Raw genomic sequence first — 13,377 nt, 5'->3', positions numbered from 1 at the left:
TTGGGTGTTGTTTTTGGCAATTATTGTTTACAAGTTGTAAACTTTTTAATATTGTTTTGATAGTTTTGAAGTTGTTACGTCAATAAATTGTTGTATTTGTTGTTATGTTTAGAGTAGTGTACTTGTAACATTAAAACAAATGGTGGTGTCGTTGTTATGTTGTAAGTATTGAAGTTATTACTAGGTCATTAAATCCAACATTAAAATTACATATACAAATATGTATCCAACTACATAGGACCAAGACTCGACCCCCAATAAATTTTTGTCATCCGTTGGTGAAACTCTAAAGCTGCGTTCATTGGGTCAATAAGTACACGTATTGGTTGGACTAAAACTAATTATTACATAAACATACAAACAAAAACACCATAATCTCCCAAATGAATACTTTGTTGGGGAACATTTGTTTCAAAAATGAATCGCATATTCAATGGAATCATTGGGATGTTCCTTCGGGCCCAATAGTCAATCTTGTCTAAATAATCTGCCACCCGGGCTTCAAATTTGGTAAAGGTTCCATCAAAGTTGAATTTTTCATAAGCCCCTCTACCGAGACTGTCATAAATATGGATTTCCATTGACGCCAATCGTAGTTCCCCAAATAACCAGTGATTAGGGGATGAATGAATCGGCATTAGGACCTGTATAAGGATAAAAAAAATTATGTTTACATATCAGGATACAAAAACATAACGACAATAACGAAAAAATTTTCAAAAAATAAAATTCAGTTTACCGTATCGACATCCCACCAAGCAACCATGAAGTTGGGGGTATGTAGCAATACCAGACATAAACGCCCTCCAATCGTACCCATCCTCCAAAACATGGGAAACAAAAAAATTTGGACACATTATTGTATGTCGGTCGCTATCAAAACGTCTCTCCATCAGTAGTCTATACCAAATGCCCAAATGGTGATATGTTGCACAAAATTATGATACTTTTGTTATTACTAAAAAACAAAAAACTTTTAAAATAATAAATTAAAAATTATTTTACCGCTGCCTCCAACCATCCGTCGTGTGTATGCCCAAATAAGACGCTCCAAAAATCTCTATCTAACATCAAATTAAACAAACAATGTTGCACGTCATATGAATGAAATAAATAATTTTGGATCACAACCTCACCGCCTGCTACATAAGGTTGCAGGCGCAACACGGAGAAGTCGTGAACAACAGCAAATGTTGGAGGAGGAACGGGGCTTGTGGATTTGATATCAATCTTCTTTTTTGGTCTTCTTTTTTGCTTCTGTGTCGTGTGCAATTAAAACAATATTCAAATGTTTAAATCTCTATCTTTCAAATAATTCACATAAAAATAAGATTCTATTATTACGATATAAGCTTTTAAATTAAACGAATACCTCTGTGTATGGAGGGCACAGATACTTTGATGGATTTCGAGCCCTCGGTCTATCGGGTGTAACTTTTTTGCCATCAAAACCATAAGCATCAGAATAATTTACATTTCCCGTAATTATGAAATCATATTCCTCCGACACCTAAATTAATAAGCAATAATCTCTAATTAAAACATGTTTCAATCTACTAAAAAAAAATGTAAGTATATCAACCTCTTTAGCTTCATTATAATCATTTACATCAACACATCATCATCAAATTTGTTCTTACTACAATCCACATTCTTATTCCTCTTCGCCAACTCCTACATTAAAATTAACACATTATACTTATTAACGAAAGACACCTTAAAATATATTTATTAAAATCGTAATTGTAATATATATAATAACTTTATCATCTTCAATATCACCAAAAACATTTTCATTTGTATTATTTTTATTCATCACTTCATCTTCTACAACATACATTTTCAACTATAAAATATGAACAAAATTTTTCAAATATGTTAATAAATTATAAAAAAAATGTAGCGTGTACCTAACCGGTTGATTAAAATTTGTTTGGAATACTGTAGGCTCCTCAAAACTGATGTTATTCCATAGATCTTCATTATTCACTTCTTCAACAAACACCTCAGTAGGTTCTCAGTTCATAAACACATGTTGCTCCGGTGCATGTAGCCGTTTCAACACCTCCTCTAAGCTGGGTTTCCCACTACGCCCACCTCTACCGTGAGAGCAACCACTAGACAACATACTAGCCGAATATTCGTCTTGTCTCCTAAAATGGTCCTGTACTGGGGATGGAACTGATTTCCGTTCACCATATACATACTCTTAAAATGACATATAATAACAAGATGTCATCTTATCATCACTTGGTGACATTTTATTTCTTAGTCGTTGTCTCTCCTAAAAAATTAAACATATTAAAAATGCATATAAAAGTATAATAATGAATTTTATTAAAAATAAAAAAAATTATAAACCTGTGTCTTTGAAAAAATCTTGTTCACATCAACCAATTTCAATTTTTTGTGTTATCCATCGTTTCATCCGAGGCATGTCTCTATTTTTTCTCAATACAAATCCACATGCACGAACAGCCGGAAGCATCTCTATTTTTTCTCAATACAAATCCACAGGCACGAACAGCCGGAAGCATCTCAAATATCCATATCTACAATTTTTACAATTATAGTAATAAAAGTTAAAATTAAAATAACTAACATAACAATAAAATCATTTATTTCTTTTTCCAAAAAACCTTCACATAAAATGTATATTAAACATAATCTAACTGCATCAGTGTCGCCAACTTCTAAAAATTGATGATTTAAAATAAATTTTTTCACGTCACCGATTTTCACCGAACTATTTGTATGGTTCGGAAATAGACGTTCACGCAATAAACATCTTTTTTTAGTACATTTTAAGATACTCGCCAAAATTTAACCCGGTTATCAAACAAAACTCTTCCGGACCATATATCATTTTCGTATCACCCACTCTAAAATATAACCGTTTTATTTCATCTGGAGATAAAACAATGTTCGGCCGTATCTGATGAAGAAACATCTTGTGGAATAACAATTCGTCCCCTTGTAAACGAGGGACGTCCAACAAGTAACCAAATACTGTTTGTCTAAAAATATCACGTCTGGCACCATCTAACACATCAAATAATTCCCATATGTTACACCCCGATCCTTTTAAGTTCACAATAGCTTTAACATTGAAGTTATTAGAATCATGCTGCACAAAAAACAATAACATATTAGAAAACTAAACAACTATTTCATTTTAAAATATCATAATATTAAATGCAATAATAATCCAACATTCAAATTACAAACATAAACAATGCAAAAACCAACATTTAATCAATAATTTCTATATTTACGCTGAAAAACAATAACATATTATAACAATTTTTCAACTTAAATGGCAACTATATACAATTTTTCAAGTTATACAAGTATACAAACGATTTTTAACTTTCAAATTAAATAAAAAAACATATTCTAACCATACTATAATAATTTTTCAACTTAAACGACAAGTATATACAAATTTTCAAGTTATACGACAAATATACAAACGACTATTTTAAACATTATTATAACTATTTTTCAAGTTATACGACCACTTATACGATAAGTATATATAACTTTTCAACAAAACGACAAATAATATATTTTAACCATGTTATATCAATTTTTGAACGTAAACCATTAACCAAACATATTGTAAACATTATTATAACCATTTTACTAAATGTACAACTAGCCAATGTACATTCTACGCAGTCTATATTTGTACATTCATATAACCACTAACAAAATAGCATTAAAACTTCAAGTTTACTAATAAATAATATTAAATCTAACAAATACAACAAAATTACCTAATCACATACAATATAATTTCATTTTTTATACTAACTAATACAATAAATAATAAAATAATAAAAACATATACTAAATAAATGTTAATTAAAACATAAAAAAAAAGTTAAAATCTAACCATATTTTCGGGATTGTTGAAAAAATCGTCTATTTTTTTCAAGAAATAATCACCGAGAGAGATAGTTTTTCTATATTGAAGAGTGAAAAATGAAGGAAAAAAAAACGGTTTTATAGTCATTTGTTCCGAAATCGCAGGTGGAATAGGGTAAATCACAGATGGACTATTTTATCTGCGAAGATACAAGTGCCTAAAGCACATGCGCTTGTACCTTCACAGATGAAAAACCCAAAATCGCAGATGGGTCATTTCCATCTGCAATTTCAGTGGTTAAATTTGCAATTTTTATTTATTTTTTTTTGGCTAAATTTGTAAGGTAATTAGTGTATTTGGCTAATTTTGTAATTATCTCTAAAAAGAAAAAACAAATTAACCAAACACAAATTAACTTTCAGTCATTTCTCTCATCTTCATATATGACTAAAGTTATATTAACCTATCTCTACAACTTATGTGTAACCTATCTCTAAAACTTATGTGTCTGTATAGACTCTTCATGACATTATGAAAGATTGAATATAATATGCTATATATTATTATATGTTCGTTATTTGGTAATAGTTTAGTAAGTTTTTTTTTTCTTTTAGTTTAATTTTTCTTTTTATGTGTGATTTTATTTGGTTTAATTGGTAACCCGAGCCGAATAAACTGAAACCAAGTAAACCGAACCTTATTTTGTTTGATTATGATTAGATTTAAAATATAAAAAAACTAATAAAACCGAACCGATCTAACCGAAAACCGAACCAAATAACACCCCTAGATATATCGGTTTAAAAAATACGAATGATTATTCTATAGATACAATGCATAATGATGTAGATTTCACCTTTCACTATCGAGTATCTTTCAAATATAAGTTATTATTCTGATCTTCTTCAAACAGACAAAAAAAAAATGAAAATATTAGTCAAAAAAAGTAAAACACTTCATCATGTTAAATGTTAAGATTAAAATATATATAAAGAATTCTATATTGAATCCACTTTCAATCCAAGTATCCGAAACAAAAAAAATATAAATTTAATAAAGTTTTTATTTAATATGAAAAAATTGATGTTTAAGAAAAAATAAACAGTGGGATCAATGTAAGAGTATCTACTCTAATAAATAAAGATTTTTTTATTAAATGTCACATCCTCATTTAATTTGTCAAATATCATTTTGTTGTTATTTTGAATTAATTTCTGTTTCACATGTCATTTTATGAGTTTTTCTATTTTAATAAATTCCACATAATACTTTAATGTAATAATTACAATAAATGTAATAATAAATGAATATCAATTTCATTAATGAACTTACCTTCTTATTTCAAAATTCCAAAATTAAAGTTCATTGGTTTATTTTGTTTTTTATTTAAATTTAAAAGATAAAAAAATGAATTTTAATAATTCATTACTTTTCTTATTTTTTTATAAATCAAAATTTCTTAAATATTTAAACATTTATATAGAGAATGTCTAAATCTGACTTTATTAGAGGAGATTATGATTTTTCTAATATTAAGCGTAGGAGTATACAACCCAGAAATCGAATTTTAGATTGGTCGATTTTTAGCCGTAATAATCTAAACGAGAGTTGAAGATCTCGTTAATAGAAATTTGTCAATATAAAGACAATCGAAAATGGACATCAGATGAGAGAGTTATGTATTTTATACGGGCTTTAGCAGTCTAAGCCTGTGTAAAATAAATAAAGTCAAAATTAGCCGACGGATCTAAATGAAAGTTGTAGATTTCGTCAATAGCTACGCTTAGATATAAAGAACGCCAAAAACGGAACCCGTATGAATAAGATCTCGCAATTTAAAAAATCTAAATAACAGTATGTGTATGCGTTATGAGCACGACACACACGAAAATACCACGCAACCCCACCTATTTCACGCCACGTGTTAGGCCAACATCTTTCCATGTCACCTTCTTCCGACCAGGAGCGCGACGCGCACAGCTCCAAACCTCACTATGGTATCTCATTCACTCCTTCGTCCTCACACCATTTCAGTCGATATTCTCTCAACTTTTGCTCTACTTTAAGCCCATTTTCCTTTGTTTCTGGCCTACGGCAAAGTCCTGCGACACCCCTGAGTACTCATCTGAATAGTAGCCTTCGAGTAGGAGATCTCGAGTCAGTATCCTGTCCATTTAGATCCCAGTTTTCATCAAAACCTCTATAAGTTAAACTACACTTAGTTTATGTTAAGTGTAACTTTTAATTATTGTCGTAGTCATTAGTATGAATCTATAATTAAGATTTATTAGTGATTCCAAGTTGTTATATTGATTGATTTACTTACGGGAGTGATATCTATGTTGGATTTAGTAAGGTTTTTAAAGTGGGATTTCCAAATAGTATAATTTGTAGACCAAACGGACCCTACATCCGATATAATCCTACCTGTTTAGGATTCGGGGACTCGACGAGTTGTTGGGTCAACTCAGCGAGTGTTTGGGTGTCAAACCAACAAATGATGGGATAAAATAATATTAATATAACTCAAATCAGTGCTATTTCTAATACTAAAGATAGTATAGAGTAAGCAGGGTCGGTCCACAGAGATACGGGACTTTTTATCTTGCCATATTTTCACACATAATACAAGTAATATTAAAATGGGGGTTTGTATTTAAACTTGAATTAAACTTCATAAATAAGAAAGATTGAAAACAAACGCAGTAAAAGAAGTACATTTCCGATTCTGACTCTTATATATGTATTATGTTGAAAGATGTAATATGATTATAACTCATGTTCAATCTAGGTTGGTAAGTTGGATATTAATAAACTCTAATATCCAAATTGGCAAAAGTATTTTATTCAAAATAAGCTCTTTAAATAAAACTTCATTTAATTGATTCAACCCAAATAAGCTCTTGCATTAAATCATTAAATGACATTAGGTTCTTGCACTAATTACCAACAATGTTTAACATTCCTCTTAAGCTTGGGAATATAAACATTTAATCTTTGATTGCACTAATTTTGATCTAATTACAACCAAGTAAGTGAGTGTTACTAACATCAAATCATAAAACATATACGAATTTCATGATTTGATTAACTAGATTGAATAGAACCCTAGTTCATTGATCAAGTGAAAAAGAGAACTAACCAAACACATGATTAAGATCAAATCAAAGATTACTAGATGTTAAACACAAGTCAAATTCAAGTCATAGCCTAACAACACATACTTAAGAATCCAGATTCGGAAATGATAATAAAATCAACCACACATATCTAGGTTGGACTACAAATCAAACAAGTTTAAACTTCAAATTGACTTACAAAAAGAAATTAAAGTGTTTTCCAAGTGTTAATCTACTTGTAAAGGCTCTGAAAATCGTCTCTTCTCCTCCCAAAATCCGACCTAACTCTCATCAAAACTGATTGTCTGAATTATAAGAAGACAAAACCACTTTAAAAACTGCCGAGACGTTTACACGGCCCGTGTAAACCAAAGGGTTCCATTTACACGGCCGTGTAAACAAGAAAAGTAGAATGCTTAATTCTTCCAGGTCTTCGAAGTAGAATGTCCTTGCATATACGTTTACACGGCCCGTGTAAATTATAGGTATACATTTACACGGCCGTGTAAACTCCTGTGAAGCCAAATTCTTCATTTCTTCATTCTCTCTCTTCAAAGCTCCAAAACTTCTACAACTTTGTCTCCAACTCTTGATAACTTCCTCCAACAAGATCCAACCTTCATAAGTCCCTGAAATATCCTAAAAGCGTGTGAATGGAATTGCATCATGAAAAATCCCGAAAATATACAAAATGCATGAGTTTAAACCTAAATGTAATGCACTTTTATGAACTAAAACTATAAAAATGAATGCATGAAATGCACCTAACAAATCTCCCCAAGCTTAAACCTTTCTTGTCCTCAAGAAAGAATAAGAAGATTTAAACTGGAAAAAAAATAAAATAGAATAGAAGAAAAGAAAATTAAAGTTAAAACTATTTAAAACTTAATGCATGAAATCAAAACAAACATGAAAAAATCCAACCCAATTACCCTGTTTTGTACCATAGTTGAGAATGTACCTTTCATGCCTTGAGTTAACTTTGCTTTAGTCTCAAAATATTAAATGATAATAGAAACAAGACTTTGGCCACTCCCCAGTACAACTCAACAGAATTAAAGATCACAACACTTATTCCTTTTCAATATTATCAAGTCAATTCTTGGAACAAATTATGGTCTTACTCTCGTGAAATTATATGTGACAAAACATGCTCAACCATCTTTGTTTCATAAAATATAACAATGTTCGATTCCAGCTATTTGTTGGTCAACAACAATCTTTTTCTGAAAAATCTTTTCTAAAAATTCCCTAATATTTATCCAGATTGGTTACAAACTTCAAACCACTTACACCAGTCGAAGTAATTAACATTCAGTCCAATGTCATAAATTCAAATCCAAGTCCAAGGGAATCTTTTGACAGCCAAGTATTTTTCCTAAACACAACATCTAATTAAACTATAAACACAACTATGTACAAACTTTCTAATTACATTTTTTTTACAAATAAAGCTCATGGCTTTCTTTGAAATCCGTGTAACAGGCTTTCAACCAACACATCCAAATCAAATGACCTTAGTGTGCTAGATTTAAAGAGATCCCTCGGGTTTACTTGCCCGAACCTCAAAGGCCACAGATTAGCTTTATTTGCTATTATTAAGTTCATGACTTTCTATGGAACCCGTGTAACGAATTTTCAACTCAATCAGTCCCAAACAATTTAGCTTTAGGCGATTAGGTGTAAAACACCCCTCAGAGTTTACTTGTTCGAATCCCAAAGGTCACAGATTAACTTAATAATAGTTTTTTTTTTCATATATACGTAAGATTTATTATTATTATTATTATTTAAATACAAATAACTAAATTAACACATAACACTTAATTTATTTATTTATTTGGCCGATTTCTTTATATTTTCGTCCTTGACTTTTTTGTTATGGGACATCTCACGGTCTATTACCGTGAGTGACTTCTAGACATTTTTCGGGGGACTAAATGTTAACATGCAAAAACCCGTAAATATGGTTGAAAGCTATGTCCTCAAGGAGGGTATATAAAAGGGAATAAGTAGAAAGAACTTTTAAGAGCGCCGGAAGGCGGAACATTGAGATTTTGCATTCTTTTTATGAACTTTTGAATTTGGCATTTTAAGTTCAATTGAGCATTACTACTCATAAGACCGGTCATATGTCCCAAAGAATCGACTCATACCTGTTGTTATGCTCCAGTGTTGACAATCTTCTCATTTTCTGCTTTGTACAAGTAGCTTCGGGAGATGTGCTCGTGTGATTAACTTGCTTTTAGATTTTTTTTTTAATAAAAATAGCAAGTAAAATCTCAAGGCACACAACTCACTTACCATCTCAACTGTTTTGAGAAGATTTGGCTGCTTCGAATTGGATCAAAAAATTTTACTTTTACTTTTTTTTTTTCAAGTTAAATGAAAATGCAAAAATTTAGATGCAAAATGCAAAAAGTATAATAAAAATAGAGTAGAAAGAAAATCTTTTTGGTTTTTGAAATTTTTTCTAAAGAATGACAAAGAAAAATAATGCAATGCAATGCAATATGTACAAAATTTACATGCAACGGGATAATGCATGGATAACCATGCCTCCACAATGTAACTGCCCACCATGGCTCGTAGCATTTCTGAGCATTTTTTGAATAACCCAACACCCAAAATGAGGGACTTCAGCAGGCTTATGAATCATACACCACAAGACTTCTAGCTCTTTCTTATTAGCCTTGCTAATCTCTTCTTGAGGGAATAAGAGAGAAGCAATGATCCGGTGGGCGACTTTCAAGACCGGATGGATAATGCTAGAAGCTTTGGCTGTTCCTGACTGATAATCATACTCACAAGAAATGCTTCTCCAAATATGTGTACAGTTTTGCTCAAAAATGATATTTTTTCTGCCCTTTGCTGTGTATACATCCCTTTTTGCTTCGGGAGCACCAATCATATCACAGAGAATGTCAGCATGAAACTGATGGGTTTGATTGAGCAAACGGAAAGTCAGGAGATGAGTTTGATAGTCAAAGGTAATCGAAGACAAAAGTTCCAACATCGGTGTTTGGTAACTAACTGCATGAAGATTCAAAAGACCCTCCCATCCTATGTTTTTAAAGAGCTTGTGGACACCCTTATAGATATGCAAATCTTTGAGGGTTTGGATATCCACAAATTTTTGAGCACCCATGGTTCTTGTAACAAGATTTGCATACAATAACTCTTGTCTATTGGTCTAAAAAATAGACCAAATTCATAAGGGTTGTCCATGGGGTGTGGGTCTTGTTCATCTCGTGAAGTTCCAATTCTAGGTCTTTTACCCCGAGAAGCCATTACCCAAATGAATCAACAAAGAGTTGCACACAATTAAGACAATAGAAGCACAAGAACTAGCAAGTCTCACAAAAAAAATCACCCAAAAAAATGAGGTTCTATCTAAATGCACAAAGTAAGAGTGTGGAACAATTATACCAATTTGTGCTTGATAATGGTGGTAAGATGATATCCAATGCTTCCCCAAGCTATCCCCAAGATTATCCTACAAGAAATTTCAAGCATTAGGTCGAAATTTTGAGGTTCAAAAATTCTAGGGTTTTGCTCAAAAACCCCAAAATCGGCCATGAGAGGTTGAAATAGATGTGAAAGATAAAGAAGATGAAGAAAAGGGAAGAATTTCATACCTTGGAGCTTGATTTTTTATGCAAAGTTGAGGAAGATTGAGTATTTGGAAGGTTTTTTTCGAAGGAGGCAGTAGGGAGAGAGGGAATCGCAGATATTGAGTGAAGAATGAGTTAGAAAAATCGAGATTTGACCTTAAAATCGTTCAGCCCTGTTTTTGCGTTTACATGGCCCGTGTAAATCAAAGGGGAGGGTTTACACGGCCGTGTAAATCCCTGAATCATAAAACCCGTGTTCAATCGTTTACACGGCCCGTGTAAATGCAAGGCATTAGTTTACACGGCCGTGTAAACTTCTGAGAAAGCCAAAATACTTGATTTTTTTCACTTTTTGAAATTGCAACCCGCTAAACCTCTACTACCCGAAAAATGATTTTTAACCCTTTTTTAGCATGAAAAACAACTTGGAAGTTTGAAAATAAAGAAAATACAATGAAAATATACGAAATGACAAAAATACCCCCGGGTTGCCTCCCGGTTAGCCGCCCCTTTTTAATGTCGTTGACTCGACTTGGACCCCAACTATTTGTGCTTCAGTCTCGATACGTGGGACTCTCTAACATATCATAACTCCTCACATGCTTCTTGTCATCAATAAACTCTAAAATCTCCAACACTTCATTATCCATATCAAACTTCTTTGCAAGCTCTTTGGCTTTGTCCCTGTCTAGTTTTCGTGACAAAACTAACTCCAGAAATTCATTGTTAGACAAGTTCAAACCCTTTTTTGTTGATGGATGGATCAAATTGACAAAATTAACAGATTGAACATCAAAAGGAGTCTTTTTTGCTTCATGCACATTGAAGTTGATAAGTTCACCATCAAATTCCATACTCAAGGTTCCATTGTAGACATCGATTTTTGTTTTAGAAGTTTTAAGAAAAGGTCTACCCAAAAGAATGGAACTTGAACTTGGAGAGTCATCGTCTCCCATATCTAAGACATAAAAATCAGCCGGGAAGACAAATTCATCAACTTGCACTAACACGTCCTCTAATACTCCCTTTGGGTGTACCAAAGACCGATCAGCAAGTTGGATGATCACACCGGTTTTGCTCAATGTTCCTACACCAATTGATTTGAAAAGAGAACATGGTAGGACATTTACAGATGCACCTAGATCAAGCATAGCTCGGGGTACATAAAGATTTCCCAACTTGCAAGGCACGGTAAAGACACCGGGATCCTTGCACTTTGGGGGCATCCTCTTTTGCAAAACCGCGAATACATGCTCCCCAACCGTTACGACTTGATTTCCTTTTAATTTCTTTTTAGATACACAAAGATCCTTAAGGAACCTTGCGTATCTAGGTACCTGCTTGATGACCTCGAGGAGTGGAATGTTGATTTGAACTCTCTTGAACATTTGCATGATGTCATTCTCCTCCCGTTCTTTCTTCGTGCTCTTTAATCTTTCGGGAAATGGAGCAGGTGTGACTTTGGACTCGACGATGAAAGGCTTCTTTTCGCTTGTTTTCTCTTCCTCCTTCTCTTCTTTGGTTGCCTCTTCAACCACTATTTCATCTTCTTTTTGATCAACCGAAAATTTTGGACCATCATAGCTTTTCCCGCCTCTCAATGTGATGGCACACACATTGTGCCTTGGGTTTGCTTCAGTTTGGGCAGGCAACTTTCCTTGAGATTCTAGTTTGCTTACGGAAATAGCAAGCTGTGAAACTTGTTTCTCTAAGTTCTTTATGCTTGCTCTTGTCTCTTGTTGGAAAGCTTTTGTACTAGTTGCCAAACTTTTTACTATGTCCTCTAAAGACATACTTGATGAACCCGCTTGTTGAGGAGGGTGTTGTGGTTGCCTTGGCTGAAAGTTTTGTGGTGGAAAAGGTGGTCTTTGTTGGTATTGATGTGGTTGACTTGGTTGATAGTTCCCTTGTTGATTTCCTCCCCAACCTTGATTGTTGTTCCATCTTTGATCACCTAGTGGCTGCTCATATCCCCTTTGACTAGACCTAAGAAAACCTCCCATGACTTTTGCTTCTTCATAATCTTCCTCTTGAAGTTGAGGGCACATGTCGGTTGGATGCCCCACTTGAGTACAAATACCACATGGACGGGGTGTGGGTTGCACACCTTTGTCTTTGGCTAGCATCATAACCACTTTCGTAAGTTCGGACAATTGAGCTTCAATTTGAGGAGTTTGGACCTCCTTTACACCTCGGGGTGCATCCATGTACCATTCTTCTTCTTGGACTGTATGCTTGGACTCTTCTGCCATGTTCTTGATAAGAACTCTAATTTCTGTTGGAGTCTTATCAGCTATAGATCCACCACTTGATGCATTAAGTAATCTCCTATCCCAAGATGACATTCCTTCACAAAAATACTACAACAATTGATACTCGGTAATCCCATGTTGTGGACATTTTGAGCACAGTTTCTTGAACCGTTCCCAATAAGTATGCAAGGCTTCTCTCTTTTGTTGCTTGATTCCAATTATCTCTCTGCGTAAAGCTGAAGCTCTCATTTCGGGAAAATATTTATCCAGAAACATCCTTGCAAGTTCATTCCATGTTGTGACTGACCCCGGTAGTAAATCATACAACCACTCCTTGGCTGAATCTTGTAAAGCAAAGGGGAATTCCCTTAACTTGATTTGATCTTCTGTGACTTCATGTGGCTTCATACCCACACAAACAACATGAAATTCCTTAAGGAATTTATGTGGGTAACAAATGGATGAGTCCAGACTTGAGTTCAAAGTTTATTGCTGCAGGGTAATTTATGCACAAAGGTTGT

General features: G+C 33.2%; 1 protein-coding gene across 1 annotated transcript; it reads right to left on the bottom strand.

Moving 5' to 3' along the window:
- Window positions 1–11,158: 11,158 nt before the first annotated feature.
- LOC128133504 (uncharacterized) lies at window positions 11,159–12,949 on the bottom strand. The gene has a single exon (XM_052770972.1). It carries the CDS (start codon window positions 12,947–12,949, stop codon window positions 11,159–11,161), a length of 1,791 nt encoding a protein of 596 aa, XP_052626932.1.
- Between the last annotated feature and the right edge of the window lie 428 nt (window positions 12,950–13,377).

This window comes from Lactuca sativa, chromosome 4 (genome assembly GCF_002870075.4).
Source record: "Lactuca sativa cultivar Salinas chromosome 4, Lsat_Salinas_v11, whole genome shotgun sequence".
In the NCBI taxonomy this organism is placed as follows: domain Eukaryota; kingdom Viridiplantae; phylum Streptophyta; class Magnoliopsida; order Asterales; family Asteraceae; genus Lactuca; species Lactuca sativa.
This window is presented reverse-complemented; position numbering and strand designations above follow the sequence as displayed.